Raw genomic sequence first — 18,501 nt, 5'->3', positions numbered from 1 at the left:
CCAACCAGTCCATCCTAAAGGAGACCAGTCCTGGGTGTTCATTGGAGGGACTGATGCTGAAGCTGAAACTCCAATACTTTGGCCACCTGATGCGAAGAGCTGACTCATCTGAGAAGACCCTGATGCTGGGAAAGATTGAGGGCAGGAGGAGAAGGGGACGACAGAGGATGAGATGGTTGGATGGCATTACCGACATAATGGACGTGGGTTTGGCTGGACTCCGGGAGTTGGTGACGGACAGGGAGGCCTGGCATGCTGCCATTCATGGGGTTGCAAAGAGTCGGACACGACTGAACAACTGAACTGAACTGAAGTGTTTCACATGCATATATATATCACCTCTTCTTTATCCAGTCATCCAGTGATGGGCACTTTTTGTTTCCATATCTTGCTATTGTCAGTAATGGTTTGATAAACATAGGGGTGCATTTATCTTTGGAGAAGGCAATGTCAACTCCCTCCAGTACTCTTGCCTGGAGAAGCCCATGGACGGAGGAGCCAGGTAGGCTGCTGTCCCTGGGGTCTCTAAGAGTCGGACACGACTGAGCGACTTCACTTTCACTTTTCACTTTCATGCATTGGAGAAGGAAATGGCTACCCACTCCAGTGTTCTTGCCTGGAGAATCCCAGGGACGGGGGAGCCTGGTGGGCTGCCGTCTGTGGGGTCGCACAGAGTCGGACACGACTGAAGTGACTTAACAGCAGCAGCAGTATTTATCTTTATGAGTTAGTGTTTTTGTCTTCTTTGGATACATACTCTAAAGTGGGATAGCTGGTTCATATGTTAGTTCTGTCCTCAATTTTTTCCATAGTGGCTATACCAATTTACATTCCCAGCAACAGTGTATGAGGGTTCCCTTTTCTATACATCCTTGCCAACACTTGTCATTTTTTACCTTTTTGTTACTAGCCATTCGGACAGGCATGAGTTGACATCTAACTGTGATTTTTATTTCTATTTCCCTAATAATTTGTGGTGTTAAACAATCTTTTCATGTGCCCATTGGCCATCTGGATGTCTTCTTCCAGAAAATGAAAAACTGTCTATTCAGCTTCTGTCCACTTTTTAATCAGGTTGTTTATTTTCTTGTTGTTGATTTGTATGAGTTCTTTATATACTTTGGCTATTAACCTGTATCAAATGTATCATTTGCACATATCCCCCTGTTTGGTAGGTTATTTTTTCATTTCCTTGATGGTTTCGTTTACCATGAAGGAGATTTTTAGTTTGATGTTTATTTTTGCTTTTGTTCCCCTCCAATCAGGTGACATATCTAGAAAGATACTGTTAAGACTGGTGTCAATGAGCATACCGCCTATGTTTTCTCCTTGGAGTTTAATGGTTTCAGGTCTTAGATTCAAGCTTTTAATCAATTTTGAGTTGATTTTTGTATATGACGTGAGATAATAGTTTCTTTTTTTTTGTATGCCCAAATTTCATAGCATTTATTGAAGAGACTGTCCTTTCTCCATGGTTTGTTCTTTGTTCTTTTGTCATAAATCAGTTATCCATTTATATGTGGATTTTTTCTGGGGTCTCAATTCTGTTCCATTGGTTATGTATCTCTCTCTGTCTTTTTTTTTCTTTTTTTTTGCCAGTACTGTGCAGTTTTGATTATCATGTTTTTTCTGCCAGGTACCATGGCTTTTTAATATAGTTTGAGACCCCAAGAGTATGACTTTCAGCTTTGTTTCTTTTTTTCAGGATTTCTTTGGCTATTGGGGTCTTTTGTGGTTCCATATAAATTTTAGCACTTTCTATTTGTGAAAAGTGTCTTTGAGATTTTGATAGGGATTGCATGGAATATGTAAGATGTATAGGTAATATGGACATTTTAACAATTTTATTTCATTCAGTTCATGAACATGGGCTATCTTTCCATTCGAGTCTTCAATTTCTTTCAACATTGTATAGGTTTCAGTGTATGGGTCTTTCACCTCCTTGGTTAAATTTATCCCTGTGTATTTTCTTCTTTTTGTTGTGATTATAAGTGCAATAGCTTTCTTAATTTCTCTTTCTGCTAGCTCATTTTTAGCATGTAGAAATGCAACATGTTTTTCTCTATTGATTTTGTACCCTACAACTTTATTCATTTATGTGCTTAGTCACTCAGTCATGTCCGGCTCTTTGTGACCCCATGGACTCTAGCCTGCCAGGCTTCTCTGTCCATGGGGATTCTCCAGGCAAGAATACTGGAGTGGGTTGCCATGCCCTCCTCCAGGGGGTCTTCCCAACTCAGGGATGGAACTCAGGTCTCCTGCATTACAGGTGGATTCTTTACTGTCTGAGCCACCAGGGAAGCCTTATGTTCATTTATAATTTTTAATAATTTCTGGTGGAGTTATTTGCTTTTTTGGTGTATAAAATCATGACATCCAAAAATAGCATCAGTTTTCTTTTTTCCTTTCCAATTTGGACATCTTTTTATCTTTTTCTCGTCTAATTGCTCTGGCTAGGACTTCCAATATTATGTTGAATAGGAGTGGCAGAGTGGACATCTTTGTCTTGTTCTTGATTTTAAGGGGATAGCTTTCAGCTTTCCACCCTTGAATGTATGATGTTTGCTAGGAGTTTGTCATATGTCACCTTTACTATTTTGAAATACATTTCTTCTGTATCCAATATTGAGGTTTTTTGATCGCTAATGGATGTTGAATACTGATAAATGCTTTTATGTGTCTGTTGAGATAATCACATAGCTTTTATCATTTTATTTTTCTTTGATGTGGTGTATCACATTTCTTGCTATCTGGATGTTGAACCATCCTTGCCTTTGGTTAGCACTTTCCACCTTCCACTGCCTGTGTCAGGAGCAAGGCTCCAAGCCCTGACTATCACTGCTTCTGCCTCCAGGGTCCTTGGTGCCTTGCAGATGCCAGTTTCATTGGTTTCACTGCCTGGGACACTGGGATGGTGAGCTCCTCTCCTGAGCTTGCCTGAGTCACAGCCTCTACCACTGTGGGGGGTGGGGAGGGTGAATGGGATGCCTGGTTGCACGGGTCTCTGCCGTGTCCAGGGCTGTAACTAAGCCTTGCAGGCTTCACTGCTGTGGGTGGGGACCTCTTTACTGAGCTCCACAGTTCTACTAACTTCCCTTCCACAAGCCTCATCCAAGTCCCTGTCACTGCTCTCCAGGATGACTGTAATGGCCTTGCGAATGGCCTGTCTTATTTTGTCCGGGTCCACACACAGTCTATTTTCCACACAGCAGCAGAGGAGATCCTTTTAAAACACAAATGAGAACAGATCCCTCCTCTGCCTCAGGCTCCCATCTCACTTAAAGCAAGAGTCCTGCAAAAGCCTGTGATCTACTTTTCCATCTCCTGAGCTCGGCCCTCCTTCTCTGCCCCTTTACTCCAGTCACAGAGTCACCCTTTTGTTCCTCGAAGCTTCATGTTGTCCTTTCACATCGTGGTCCATGTTGGTGGCTGATCTCGCTAACTAGAAGTTCTTCCCCAGCATACACATGGCTCTCTTCTTGACCTCTAAGCCTTTGGTCAGATCTCTTCTCCTCAACAAGGGCCACCTTAACCAGCCTATTTGAGATTAAGCCCTCTGTTAATTACCGACATCTTTTTCAAGACACTTATTCCCTTCTAACACATTATATATTTTGCTTGTGTATTATAATTTGAAAGTTACTGCATATATTTTTCCGACTGGAGTATAAGCTCCATGGAGCAAGATTTTTATATGTTTTTTCCCACTTATGCAGATAGTACAAAGCCTGCTGCCGGTTCATCATTCAATAAGCAGTCATCAAATGAACGGCTAGATGGTTGGATCCCTCTGATTGCTTTACTAACAACCCTCTGATTTGGGATTGTGGTCATCAGGTATTCTGTGTGTAGGAAGACCGGGTCTAGCAGAGGTTACAGTTTTAATAAGGCCTCACAGTGGCAGAGCTGGCGCTCTCATCCAGGTGGTGTGTCTCTCCCAAGTCTAGGGTGGATAGGGAAATGGCCAGCAAAGGTTCTGGAGTAGAGTCGATGTCAGAGAAAAAGTCAGTTGCATACCGCATGGGATGGGCACCGCTTTTATGAGGAAGGGTCGCCAGGGAGCTCTCTGTTACAGTTGTATCACTGTTGCTTATCAGTAGACACAAGGAATTGCACTTAGACTAAGCTTATCAGCATCTCTAGTACAGTTAGAATCCACTTCTTATCACAGCGGACTTTGGATAGTGTGGACTGAATACACTTTTGATGTCATGAATTGCAGAATAGAGGGCAGGGCTCTATAGCCTGAGTGAAAGGCTCAGGGGTGACTCACCTCCTAACTGCATTTATAGGGCACCTTCTCCAGACAGACTCACACACACAGTTTCAACAGGGAAGAAAGGCCCAGCTGGAGACTATGGACTCCTTGGTATGAAGGATGGGAGGAAGGAATCTGATTAGTTCTGCTGCTTGTGCCAGGTCACCTTGACACAAATCATTGCATGAATGCTGGCAGAGAATGGGAAAGAGTGTGTGTGTGTGAGTGGGAATCACTGGGTTTGCATTTTTGTATGTCCTTTTGCATATTGTTTCTCTGGGTTTGGAAGTGTTTGTACATACTATATCTATGCCTCTGAGTGCATGTCTGGACATGAATTAATGTCTCCTTGTTGGAGGTATACTAATGTCTGTTAGCTGCGGGAGGAGATCATGTTTTGTGTCCTGATTCTGCTTGGGCTGTGAGGTGGGAGAGAGAACACTGGCTCTTCATTCACTGATGGTCCATCTCTTCCATAGCCGATCCCCTACTACCAGTCTGTTTGCCTGTCTGTGGGTTACATGGTGAAGATCAAGGGAAATTTTCAGTTTCTTTGTGGGTGAGTAGAGGCCAGTTTATGTCTGATGGAGGGTGAAGCACAAGGGGAGACTGTTTGCATGCCTTGGGGACACTCTTTGGAAACAACTTGATCTTCTTTAATCATCAGAATAAGCTGAGATGTCACATGCAAAATTGTGAGATTACCCTCCAGGCTGGATTTCCTTCCTCTGTGTGTGTGTGTGTGTATGTTTGTGTGTGGTGGCGGGGGGAGGGGGGATTGGGCAAGGCAGGGGAGGAAAAGGAAAGAGAGAAATGGCAAAGTGAGAAAGGTATAATTATTTTGAGAAAGAGGGCGGGGGGGGGGAGGGGGGGAAGGGGGAGGAGGGAGGGAGGGAGAGAGAGAGAGAAAAGACTGTGGTTGTTCCTGAGGAAGTTGTTTTCTGCAGTAAATGCCTGCCTGCAGGAGCCATCCTCTTGTCTTTGCAGGGGGAAACCAGAGCTTGTGGTGGAATTCTGCATGGATGTTGGGGAAGGCCGCTGCATTGCATTCCATTTCCCACTCTACAACAGCATGGTGGTGATGAAGAGTTTCCAGGAAGGGGAATGGCAGGAGGAACAGAGAGTGTCTTCTGACCATTTCATGAAAGACCAGCCATTTGAGCTGCGATTCTTGGTGCTGGACAATGGATACCAGGTGTGTGGGCCCTCCAGGGTGTGGAGCGCCATGGCTGTGTTGGGCCTGCTGTGGAGAAACACATGGAGAGTCCAACTCTGATGTGATTGCAACAGACCAGTTTTCTTTTTGTTTTGTACTTTTAACACATGTGCTTTTTAAAATTGGAGTATCGTTGATTTACCTTACCGTGTCAGCTTCAGGTTTACGACAGAGTGGCTGAGCACCGTGTCCCTGAATAGCACGGGCATCTACACTCAGTATCTCGAGCAGCGTGTGTGCTGTACCGGCGAGCTTCTGAGTGAACTCCACACCGCTCTTGCTGTGTCGGACAGGCAGGGAGGGAGGTGTGGAGGGAGACGTGCAGGCCCCCTGCCCTCAGGGTGAAGCAGGGATGCCAGCTCTGGAGGCGAGGAAGTGGACGTGGAGCATGACTGCTACAGCAGTGTCCTGGCAGGATGTCCTGGAGGAGAATTTCTGCTTTACTTTCACAGAGTAAAGAATTTGTACAGCAGGCAATGGAAAGAGGAAAGGGAAAGAGGAGGCCTAATTGCTCTGAGCTCACAAGCAATATATCTCCTTCCTTAGGTGTTTGTGAATAACAAGTCCGTCCTCATCTTTGCCCACTGCCTGCCTCTACAGTCTGTGAAAATGCTGAAGGTGAGGGGACATGTTGTGCTGACTTCAGTGGAGACGTTGTAAGGGGCAGAAGATCTTCCAGTGAAGATATCCACCCTTTTACACTCTTCTGTAATGTTCAGGATCACTGCCACTCCCAGAAGATGCCGGGAATGCCCCCTGCCCTCACACTTATGCCAGTGCTAATAAAATAGTCCGGACATGAACCAGGACTTGGCTCTTGCTCGTAGGGAAGACATCAAGGGCAGGTTTGGCACAAAGAGTACGTCGTCCCAGGTGTGGAATGGGGAGTGTGGTTTGGGAAGGGCCCAGTTGGCCAAAATGTCAAGGGCTGTCCCTGAAATAGAGACAGAGCGAGAGTGTCTCAGAATGTCATGAAGAAGATGGTCAGGTGTGGGGCTGTTTAAAGAAGGGATACGACTTTATATGTGAGCCTCTTTTGACTTGTTTTTTCATTCCACAAATATTTATTGGTCCCTGTATTTGTGTACACATGTACACACAGGAATTCGTTTATATGATTATGGAGACTGACAGCTCTCAAGATCTTCAATGATGTAGTTCAGTTCTGAGTCTGGCGGCCTGAGACCCAGGAAGAGCCATTGTTTCAGTTCCATTGTGAAGGCAGGAGAAATCCTCCCTTCTCTAGGCTGGTGAGCTTTTTTGTTCTGTTCAGGTCTTCCGATGATGGGAAGAAGCCCGTCCACCTTAGGGAGGGCAGTCTGCTTTACCCAGTCTGTGGATTCAGCTGTTAATCTCCTCCAGGAACACTGTCACAGATACACTGAAAACAATGTGTAACCCAAGACCTGACCACCCAGCAGCGCGTCAGGATGACACAGACGATTAACCGTTACAGCCCCTTTCTGTAACATGCTTGCATACGTGCCAGACATTCCCTATGAACCCTACGTGATGCTGAGAGGACTAGAGAATGGGGTTGTTGGCACAAGGAACTTGATACTGAGAAGTCAAGGATAAAGTCAGCCCGGTGGGGTGTTTGGAACTCAGGAGCTGAATGTTAGATGTTCAGGCAGATAAAGCATAAACCATGGTGAATGGCTTTCCTGGTTTCTGTCTCCCCTCGCTTAGGAACACCTGGCAGCTTGCAGGGGTTATGAAGTGTGACGTAGGAGGCTGCACCCAGATCCTTCCAGACCCCTCCAGTCTGCGGGTCTTGTAGAGACATAGGACCTAATGATTCCCTAAGTTTCTGAGTGCCTAGAGTTTCCCATACACTCCACATATAAAGGAAGGCTGCTTGCTTTTGTCATCTTTGGGCCCTCTGAGCTTTCTTCCCTATTTCTATACCTTGACAATGAGCAACCTGTAAAGGAGAGTAAGAAACCAGTTCTTTTAGAGTCGTGTAAAAAAGAATACAATGCTTAAGATGAAATCTAACCAGGGAGGTGCAAGACTCCTACATTGAAAATGACAAAACACCATTGATGGAAATTACAGACGAGGAACCTCAATAAATGAAAAGACGTTCCATGTTTGTGGGTTGGAAGACAATATTGTTGATACTGTTAATAATTCCATATATTGTTACCTGGTGCGGTTTGAGAGATTCAGTCCACCCCCTGTCAGAATGCCAGTGGCCTTTGTGTGCAGAAAGGAAAACAGATCCTAAAATTCGTATGGCACTGAAAGGGTCACCAAACAGCCAAGATAGTCTGGACAAGGAACAGGTTTGGAGGATTCCCACGTCTTGGTTTCAAAACTGAATACAAAGTTATGCTAAGAGCTCTAAGGAAGAAAGTACAGTCTACAAGAACAGATGGATAATAGAAGCAGAGTGATGGAAATTCTGAGAGAGTCAAAAAGAAGCTCTACAGATTAAAGTATTTACCTAAGTGAAGAGTGCATTTGACGAGCCCATTATCTAGATTAGCTATAGCTAGGAAAGAATCTCGGAGGTTGAGGATATGTCAATAGAAACTTCCAAAACTGAAAAAAAGAAAAAAGACTGGAAAAATATACAATATCAAAAAACTTCTGAGACAGGTACAGAAAGTGTAGCATGTGCTTAATGGGAGTACTAGATGCAGAAAAGAGAAAGGAACAGAAGAAATACTTGAAGTAATAATGTCTGAGAATTTCCCAAGTTTATGCCAAACACCAAAACCACAGACACAAAGAAGCCAGAGGGAAACAGCACCTGCCCACATAGGAGCGAAAGTAAGAATTATGTCGAACGTCTCCTTAGAAACCACGCAAACGAGTGGAGTGAGAGTTGAGAGAAATTTGGTGCAACCATCGTGGGAAACAGTTTGGCGATTTCTCTAAAACTTAAAAATGTAATTGTCATATGATCCAGCAGTTGTACTCCTGGATACTCCTCAAAGGAAATGAAGATCCCCAACTCAAAAAAATATACAGTAGTGGCCCCTTAGAAACAGGGGTTATGTTCCAAGCCAACAGTGGATGCCTGAAACCCTGGATAGAACCAAATCCTACATATGTGTATATAGTTAACCCTTGAGCAAGGGAAAGCCACTGGGTGACTTGGTTGCAGAGAATCAAGTCACCTGAAGCTGGAAGGAATAAATTCCCCCTCAGTCCAGAGTTTACAATAGATATCAGTCAATAACTTGTAGATTCTGTCAATTACTTCCCTGTCCTTCACCCTTTGGACAAGCACTGACTGGATTCTCAACAGTGCTGTATACGTTCTTGAAATGACATGCATTCCCCTTGGTAATTTTGATGCATATGCATCCCACACATAGGGCTTTCCTTTCCCATTATTTCCTTCTCTCTTTCAATAAATAGTTTTCACTGGAGTAAATTTTTTCTAATCAATGACTTTTTTTTTTCAAGATTTATTTATTTATAGCTGCACTGGGTCTTTGCTGCTGCTTGCGGGCTTTTTCCCATTGCGGGGAGCAGGGCTGCTCTCTAGTTCTGGTGCGAGAGCTTCTCATTGCAGTGGTTTCTCTTGTTGAGGTTCCCGAGCCCTGGGGCACAGGCTCAATAGATGTGGGGCACAGGCTTAGCTGTCCTGTGGCATGTGGGATCTTCCCAGACCAGGGTTCAAACCTGTGTCCCCTGCATTGGCAGGCAGACTCTTTACCAGGGAAGCCCTGGAGTGAGTTTTTTTCATTTCTACATTTTTACATCCTCAGGTCTTGTTTTTAGAGTTTAAGATGTTAGAAAATAATACAAGAATGGTATTTCAGAAAAGGTGCTCCCTTTCTGACAGGTTTTCCCCCTGCATGTGCCAGTGATTAGGCTAAAGGTTTACATATACTAGCTTATCTGTTCTGAGCACATCCTAGGAAGTAGGAATTTCTGATAATCCTCCTTGTTCCAAGGAAACTGAGACCGGGGGAGTTTAATGAATCTTAAGATCTCACTGTTAGGAAGGAGCCAAATCAGGACTGAATCCAGGAAGCTGACTTCTGAATCTGTGCTCTTAGTCTGATGTGAGGAGACAACTCAGTGGAAAAGACCCTGATGCTGGGAAAGACTAAAGGCAACAGGAGAAGAGGGCAGCAGAGGGTGAGCTGGTTAGATAGCAGCAGTGACTCAGTGGACATGAATCTGAGAAAACACCAGGAAATAGTGGAGAACGGGGGAGCCTAGCGTGCTGCAGTCGTGGGGTCACAGAGTCAGATAGAACTTAGCGACTGCAGACAGCAAGCGTCTGCCCTTTGATGTCTAACCTGCTGCACCCCTGGGAACTGATGTAGGGCAGGAGCCCACGCCTGGCCTTGCCCCTCACCCACTCTCGTCTCCCCGGCAAGTCCCTTACACGCAGCGTGTGTCCTTGACTGTCGGATCCTCATTGACGGTCAAAGGGAAACTTGCCATCTCTTTCAGGTGGGTATGTTATAACCCATGGGTGTGGATGTGAAGGAGGAGTGAGAACACTGGAGTGTGTGTGGGGACGGTCATTTCATGCATGAGTGACGTTCAAACGTGTAAACAGCATCAGGGTAACACACTGCAGGGGCAGGACTGGTGGTAGGTCTCGGGGTCTGGGAGAAGGGGTCAGGGCTTTGGCTCTTTATCAAGGGACGTAGAACGTCCAGAAAATGCAGGCCCAGGCCAGTGATTGCTGCTCAACTTGAATCTGGGGCCAAGGACCAGGGCATCCTGCCAGCCCAGGCAGGGTGAGCAGATGAAGCAGGTCTCCAGGAACAAGCATGACAGCATCCCCAGGAAGGCCGGCCTTCCACGAGGGAGGAGCTGGGAGAGGAGTGGTTTGTGTGTCCCTTGTGGGTCCCCACACAAAGCTGTAGCTGGTTGTTTGTTCTAAGGATATTTATTGTATATCAAGCCCCTGCCTGGCTTTGTGCAAAATGCACGGGAGAAATTGAAGAGAGAAAATGACCAAGTCAGCACTTGAAATTTTTAATTAAAGACAAGAGTTAGAGAACCATAGAAAACTGACTTTAAGGAATCTCTTTTTTTCTTGCATCCAAAGAATTGCAAATTTTTTTCCAATTTATGTGGTCAGAAACCTAGGTCTTTATGTTTGGAAATGAGTCGTCAGCGTTTTAGACTGAGGAGGACAAAATTTATTGTTAGAACAAGCACAGTTATACACATGGATGTAGTGATCAGATTCTGGTTTTGATGTTCCAGTTAATCACTGCAGAATAATAAATCTCCTGAAAATATATTGGTTTAAAGCAATGATTTATTATCTCTCCCAGTTTTGCAGATTTATTGCACTCATGTGGGTATCATGTGGCTTTAGTCAGATTATGGTGGGAAATCGTTTAATTTAAATCTGCTTTTAATTAGGTTATTGATATGGTTAAATATTGAGTCTAACATATTGCTACTTGTTTTCTGTTCATCTCAGCTATTATTCCCACCTTCCCCTTTTCTCTGCCATCTTTTACATTAATCAAGTTTTATTATTGTTTCATCTTCTTTGTTGGCTGTTGAGCTAAAAATCTTCATTTTGTTATTTTAGTGGTTCTTCAGGATTTTTAGTGTACGTGTTTAACTTATACAATCTGTCTCAAATGATATACCACTTTATAAGCAGTATAACTTTACAATAGCATATTTTCACTTCTCTCCTCTAACATATGCTGTAATTCTCATGTGTTTTATTTCTGTTTTTTCTTTTTAATTGGAGGTTAATTGCTTTACAATGTTGTGTTGGTTTCTGCTGTACAACGTGAATCAGTCCCAAGTATACATAGAACCCCCCTCCCTCCCTCAGCCTCTCCCCCAGCCCATCCCATGCCTCTAGGTCATCACAGAGCTCCGAGCTGAGTTCCCTGTGTTATGCAGCAACTTCCCAGTGCTCTCTCTGTTTGTCACTTTATTTTTACATGTTGTAAGCTCTGCAATGCATTGTTATAATTTCTGTTTAACAATTATATTTACCGATGTAACAGCCATTTCCATTGCTCTTCATTCTTTTGTGTAACTCCAGATTTCCAACTGGTGTCCTTTCCCTTCTGCCTGAAGGATGTACTTTAACATTTCTCTAGAAGGGGTTTGTTACTGATGACGTTTTCTGAAAAAGTCAAGGTTTCACCATTGCCTTTGAAAGATATCTTCCCTAGATTGAAAAAGTACACTTCAGATTCTGTTGGAGAATTCAGATGTAATCTGTGCATCAGATGATATCAAGGGAGTTTTCCGGAACATTGTAATGGTAGTTGTGATTATGTTTTCAAAGTCCTTATCTGTTAGAGATAAATTCTGGAGTGTTTATATGAAAAATGATAGTATGACTGAGATTTATTTTAAAATTCCGCCCCCCCAAGTAAGTGGGAGGAACAATGAAACAAGAATATTCATAATTTAAGTGGGAGAGTAGGTACATAGGCATTATTTATATTTTTCTTTCTTGTGAGGATTAATAAAAGAAAAACCTCACTAAAAAAGTTGCACGGCCAGAAGACGGAGCTCTTACGCATGCGCCACCGGCTGTCCTCATAGATCCCAGTGGGGAGAGATGTACTTCACCTCTCTGGCAAAAGTGACCTTACTTTACGACCCCCAGCAGGAGGAAGAAAGATTTTCTCTCTGCCTAGAAACAGCTCAGCCAATGAAAATACACTGTACTTTAAACTCTCAGTTTCCTCCAATGGACTTTTTGTTTATACCAGCTCCTCGAAACTTTCCCTTTTCCTCAATAAGAGTATCCTTTCCTTTTTCTTTAAAAAAAATTTTCTTTTTGTCATGCCATATGGCATGTGGGACCTTAGTTTCCTGATCAAGGATCGAACCCATTCCCCCTGCATTGGAAGCTCAGAGTGTTAACCACTGGACCTCCAGGTAAGGTCTCTTTCTTTCTTTCTTTTTTTTTTTTTAAATTACTTACTTGGTCATGCCAGGTCTTCGTTGCAGCAGGCGGGATGTTCCATCTTTGTTATGCCATGTGGGGTCTTTAGTTGTGACATGCAGGGCCTTTTACTTGCAGCACTCGAACTTTTAGTTTGGGAGCACGGAATTTCAGCCACTGGACCACCAAGGAAGTCCCCTCCTCTCCTTTTCTTTATGGGCTTGCATGTGGTTCACCATAGCTGCATGTCTTGGATCGCACTTCCTTTGGTGCTTCTGAATAAATCTGTTTGGCAGGTAAAATAACTGGCTGTTTTATTGTTTTAGGTTAACCTTTTTCTTTTGGTGCTTGTTGGAAATTTTTCATTAGAGAATGGGGGAAAACAGGTAGAATCACTGCTTTCCTGTTCTAGATATGGAAATGTTTGCTCAGCAGCCCCTCATAAAAAAATCAAATGTGATGGTTGTTACAAAGGGTAGGTACAGGGCTTTGAGGGCTAATTCTAGGATGGGGTGACCTGGCCAGGGAGGTCAAGAAAGATTTTCCTGAAGGAGATTGTTTAGGCTCTGAGACAAGAGTAAGAGTTAGCTAGGATAGAAGGTGGAAAAGCAGTTTGTGCAAAAGTGTAATCAGCATGACAGACCTAAAGAACATAGCATGGTAGGGGTAGAAAGAACTTGGCATGGTATATAGCATGGTAGGAGTAGAAAGCGTGAGAGGGACTTCCCTCATAGTCAGAGGTTAAGAATCCATCTGCCAATGCAGGGGGCACAGGTTCAATCCCTGGTTCAGGAACTAAGATCTCACTTGCCATGGAGCAACTAAGCCTGCAAGCCACAACTATTGAGGCCCTCACTCCCTAGCTGTGTTTTTTGTTTAGTCCTCAGTCATGTCTGACTCTTTGTGACCCCAAGGACTGTAGCCCGCCAGACCTCTGTCAGTGGGATTTCTCAGACAAGAATACTGGAGTGGGTTGCTATTTCCCTCTCCAGGGGATCTTCCTGACCCAGGGATCCGACCTGAGTCTCCTGCATTGGCCGGTGGATTCTTCACCACTGAACCACCAGGGAAGCCCATGCTTAATGGGCTCACTCCCTAGAGCCTGTGCTTAATACCATTGCATTTAAGACAGGGAAATTTGGGTTCAGACTGGCTGGGTGCAAATCTAATTTTGCCACTTGATGTGAATAACATGAATAACACGAGTAACAACAAGTTACTTAAGTTTTCTGTTCTTTAAGGCAGGGGTCCTCCACCCTCAGGCCAAGGACTGGTACCAGGCCACAGCCAATCCCTGTCTCTCACATTACCACCTGAGCTCCACCCCTTGTCAAATCAGTGACAGCATAATAAATGTAATGTGCTTGAATCAACCCAAACCATCCCACTCCTCCTCGCCCACCATCTGTAGAAAAATGGTCTTTCACAAAACTGCACCCTGGTGCCAAAAAGGTTGGAGACTGCTGCTTTAAGGTCTCCATCTATAAAGCCTAAACAACAGTAGACCGGTAGTACACAGTTTCTATGAAGATTAAAGGAAATATATGAAATACCTTAAAATTGTATGTGGCACAAAGAAAGTACCCAATTAATGTTAACTCTTATCCTGAAACTTGAGCTATTTCAAATCCTGAAAGATGTCGCTGTGAAAGTGCTGCACACAACATGCCAGCAAATTTGGGAAACTCAGCAGTGGCCGCAGGACTGGAAAAGGTCAGTTTTCATTCCATTCCCTAAGAAAGGCAATGCCAAAGAATGCTCAAAGTACCGCACAATTACACTCATCTCACACGCTAGTAAAGTAATGCTTAAAATTCTCCGAGCCAGGTTTCAGCAATACATGAACTGTGAACTTCCCAATGTTCAAGCTGGTTTTAGAAAAGGCAGAGGAACCAGAGATCAAATTGCCAACATCCGCTGGATCATCAAAAAAGTGAGAGAGTTACAGAAAAATATCTATTTCTGCTTTATTGACTATGCCAAAGCCTTTGACTGAGTGGATCACAATAAACTGTGGAAAATTCTGAACGAGATGGGAATACTAGACCACCTGACCTGCCTCTTGAGAAACCTGTTATGCAGGTCAGGAAGCAACAGTTAGAACTGGACATGGAACAACAAACTGGTTCCAAATAGGAAAAGGAGTACGTCAAGGCTGTATATTGTCACCCTGTTTATTTAACTTATATGCAGAGTACATCATGAGAAACGCTGGGCTGGAAGAAGCACAAGCTGAAATCAAGGTTGCAGGGAGAAATATCAATAATCTCAGATGTGCAGATGACACCACCCTTATGACAGAAAGTGAAGAAGAACTAAAGAGCCTCCTGAAAGTGAAAGAAGAGAGTGAAAAAGTTGGCTTAAAGCTCAACATTCAGAAAACTAAGATCATGGCATCTGGTCCCATCACTTCATGGCAGATAGATGGGGAAACAGTGGAAACAGTGGCTGACTTTATTTTTCTGGGCTCCAAAAATCACTGCAGATGGTGATTGCAGCCGTGAAATTAAAAGACACTTACTCCTTGGAAGGAAAGTTATGACCAGCCTAGACAGCATATTAAAAAGCAGAGACATTATTTTGCCAACAAAGGTCCATCTGGTCAAGGCTATGGTTTTTCCAGTAGTCATGTATGGATGTGAGAGTTGGACTGTAAAGAAAGCTGAGTGCCGAAGAATTGATGCTTTTGAAGTGTGGTGTTGGAGAAGACTCTTGAGAGTCCCTTGGACTGCAAGGAGATCCAACCAGTCCATCCTAAAGGAGATCAGTCCTGGGTGTTCGTTGGAAGGACTGATGTTGAAGCTGAAACTCCAGTATTTTGGCCACCTGATACAAAGAGCTGATTCGTTTGGAAAGACTCTGATGCTGGGAAAGATTGGGGGCAGGAGGAAAAGGGGACGACAGAGGATGAGATGGTTGGATGGCATCACCGACTCAATGGACATGGGTTTGGGTGGACTCCAGGAGTTGGTGATAGACAGGGAGGCCTGGCATGCTGCAGTCCATGGGGTCACAAAGAGTCGGACATGACTGAGCAGCTGAACTGAACTGATCCTGAAACTGTGAAAGTGTTGTCTTCTCTAGTAAATAAAATAATCACGGAATGCTGGTTTCAGAGCTTTGAGTCATTTAATGCAGTTAGATTTTACAAATTTAATTTGTGTAAGTAGACTTGTATGAAATGATCTCCTGGTATGTTTGCTAAATTTTTAATGAAGGGAGTGTTTCTATATTTATATATTTTTTAGATGCAAGCATTCTTTTTTTTTTTTTTTTTAAATTTTTTTATTAGTTGGAGGCTAATTACTTCACAACATTTCAGATGCAAGCATTCTTAAAGCTTTAAATTGTGTTATCAATTAACACACGTGGATTAACTTTTCTAAGTGGATTAACTTTTCCAGGCAAGGAGATCAAACCAGTCAATCTTAAAGGAAATCAATCCTGAATGTTCATTGGAAGGACTGATGCTGAAGCTGAAGCTCCAATACTTTGGTCACGTGATGCAAAGAGCCGACTCATTGGAAAAGACCCTGATGGTGAGAAAGACTGAAGGCAGGAGGAAAAGGGGACCGACAGAGGATGAGATGGTTGGATGGATCATCAACTCAATGGACATGAGTTTGAGCAAGCTCTGGGAGATGGTGAGGGACAGGGAAGCCTGGCGTGCTGCAGTCCATGGGGTCGCAAAGAGTCAGACAGGACTGAGCGACTGAACAAGAGCGAGGATACATTCTTTGATCCAAACAAAAACAGAGCTGATTAGATTCAGTCTTACCTGCTTTGAGAGGTGATTATAATGATACACTTAATCTCCTAGGTAACTTTAGCCTAAGGTGCTTATCAAATCTCCCTTTGGCAAACACTAAGCTCCAATTTTTATACCTTCCACAAGATTGCTAGATGTTCAGCTCTGCTCCTGCTTAAGAATTGGCAACTACTATATAACTCACATTTAAGTTTCCCCAAATTGTCCAAACACATGTCCTTTATAGCAAATTTTAAGCTCAGGATCCGTTCAGATTCTGTGCATTCCATTGGGCTGCTGTGTCCCTTAGCCTCTTTTTGTTGTTGTTCACTTGCTCAGTCACGTCCGACTGTTCGAAACCCCATAGTGGCATTGCAGGCTTCGCTGTCCTTCACCATCTCCTGAAGTTGACTCTAACTCTTGTCCATTGAGTCGATGATGCCATCCAACCATCTCATCCTCTGTTGGTCCCCTTCTCTTACCCTCAGTCTTTCCCAGCATTAGGGTCTTTTCCAAAGAGTTGGCTCTTTGCATCAGGTGACCAAAGTATTGGAGCTTCAGCATCAGTCCTTCCAATGAATATTCAGGATTGATTTCCTTTAGGATTGACTGGTTTGATCTCCTTGCAGTTCAAGGGACTCTTAAGAGTCTTCTCCAGTTCAGTTCAGTTCAGTCACTCAGTCATGTCCAATTCTTTGTGACCCGGTGAACTGTAGCATGCCAGGCCTCCCTGTCCATCACCAACTCCCGGAGTTTACCCAAATTCATGTCCGTTGAGTCGGTGATGCCATCTAACCATCTCCAGTACCACAATTCAAAAGCATCAATTTTTTGGCACTTGGCTTTCAGGAAAGCATCTGCCCACAATGTGGGAGACCTGGGTTCAATTCCCAGGTTGGGAAGCTCCCCTGGAGAAGGAAATGGCAACCTACTCCAGTGTTCTTGCTTGGAGAATTCCATGGACAGAGGAGCCTAGCAGGCTACAGTTAATGGGATCACAAGAGTCAGACATGACTTAGTGCTATCTTTCCTTTTTCTTTATGATCCAACTCTCGCATCCATACATGACTACTGGAAAAACCATATCTTTGACTGGATGGACCTTTGTTAGCAAAGTGATGTTTCTTCTTTTTAATATGCTTTCTAGGTTTATCATAGCTATTCTACCAAGGAGCAAGTGTCTTAATTTCATGGCTGCAGTCACCATTTGCAGTGATTTTGGAGTCCAGGAAAATAAAGTCTGTCACTGTTTCCATTGTTTCTCCATCTATTTGCCATGAAGTGTTGGGATTCAATGCCATGATCTTAGTTTTTTGAATGTGGAGTTTTAAGCCAGCTTTTTTACTCTCCTCTCTCACCTTCATCAAGAGGCTCTTTAGTTCCTCTTTGCTTTCTGCCTTTAGGATGGTGTTATCTGCATATCTGAAGTTATTGATATTTAGCCTCTTTTAATCGATAACACTTTTCTGCCTTGTACCGGTTTTGTTAAGTTTCCAGGAGCGTTCTATCGGTAAGGGCTCGTCTACCTATGGCCAAGAAAGACAGACTCTGTTGGGGGGGTGTTTGTAGTAAAGTAAGGGTTTACGCAGGGCATCCAGGCAGGGAGTGGGAGACGAGCCCTTAGATTCACTCCAACCTGGTTTTTGAGTTAGGGGGTCTTATAAAGGGGAAGAATGCAGAGACGGGGATTAAGCATCATGACATTCCTGAATGTAATTTCAGGAATCAGGATGTGTCTGGTTATGATTCTCTGGCCATGTGGTCCGTAGCTCTGGAGTGTCTTAGCTCATTTTGCTCTGGAGAAACAACCTGCATTTGTACATTAATAATGATATCTGTAACAGCAATGTTAGTACATTAATGATGTTATCGAAAACAGCAGTTACAGCCATCTGACCCTGGTGGAGTAGTGTTCAGTTAGCACAGGATTGCGGTCCAAGGGGACAAGAAAGAAGTTTTGAATAGAGAGATTAATCAGAAACTTGGTAAGGAGACTTGGTTTTAGAGAAATTCGGTTTCAGTCCCCACTCTTGGTTTTAACTTCCCCGAAATCTTTGAGGAAACAAGACGACAGTTGCTCTAGCTAATTCTTGCTGAAACAGATCATTGTCCTGCCTCAATATGGGGAACTGACCCTGCTTTGGGATCTTCCATGTTCCAAATACTGGATCTGAGTCTTTCATGATTTAAGGTTTTTAGTCCCTGGGTCCACCCTTTCAGGACAACAGACCCAATTACGAGTAAGTGCAAGAGTGATGACTAGAAATTTAGTAAGTTTTGGAAAGCAGATCTCATTCCCTGAGGAAAGAAGGAGAATAATCCTGAAGAACAGGCTGGCCTGGGCACTTCTGGGGAGACTTGTTTTAGCCTGATAGGCAGTTGTTTAATTTTATCTAAGTAGGTCTAACTTTGTAATCTGGCCA

General features: G+C 43.6%; 1 protein-coding gene and 1 pseudogene across 2 annotated transcripts in view; one reads left to right on the top strand and one right to left on the bottom strand.

The window, feature by feature from the left end:
- LOC122420348 (galectin-10-like) overlaps window positions 1-6,245 on the top strand; it is a 37,823-nt gene extending 31,578 nt beyond the window's left edge. The window contains exons 1-4 of one of the 2 annotated variants that reach the window (XM_043435429.1): window positions 4,322-4,369; window positions 4,738-4,817; window positions 5,246-5,453; window positions 6,021-6,245. In XM_043435429.1, the coding sequence (XP_043291364.1) occupies window positions 4,358-4,369; window positions 4,738-4,817; window positions 5,246-5,453; window positions 6,021-6,134 (414 nt within the window). In that variant the 5' untranslated portion in view covers window positions 4,322-4,357 and the 3' untranslated portion in view covers window positions 6,135-6,245. Of the gene's footprint in view, window positions 1-4,321; window positions 4,370-4,737; window positions 4,818-5,245; window positions 5,454-6,020 lie in introns of those variants that run through there. The other variant, XM_043435430.1, reaches the window with a different exon arrangement.
- The window catches only part of LOC122421276, an 84,432-nt pseudogene that overhangs the window by 10,694 nt on the left and 55,237 nt on the right, over window positions 1-18,501 (bottom strand).

This window comes from Cervus canadensis, chromosome 18 (assembly GCF_019320065.1).
Source record: "Cervus canadensis isolate Bull #8, Minnesota chromosome 18, ASM1932006v1, whole genome shotgun sequence".
Lineage (NCBI taxonomy): Eukaryota > Metazoa > Chordata > Mammalia > Artiodactyla > Cervidae > Cervus > Cervus canadensis.
Note: the sequence above shows the minus strand (reverse complement) of the source record. Positions and strands in the feature narration are given on the sequence as shown.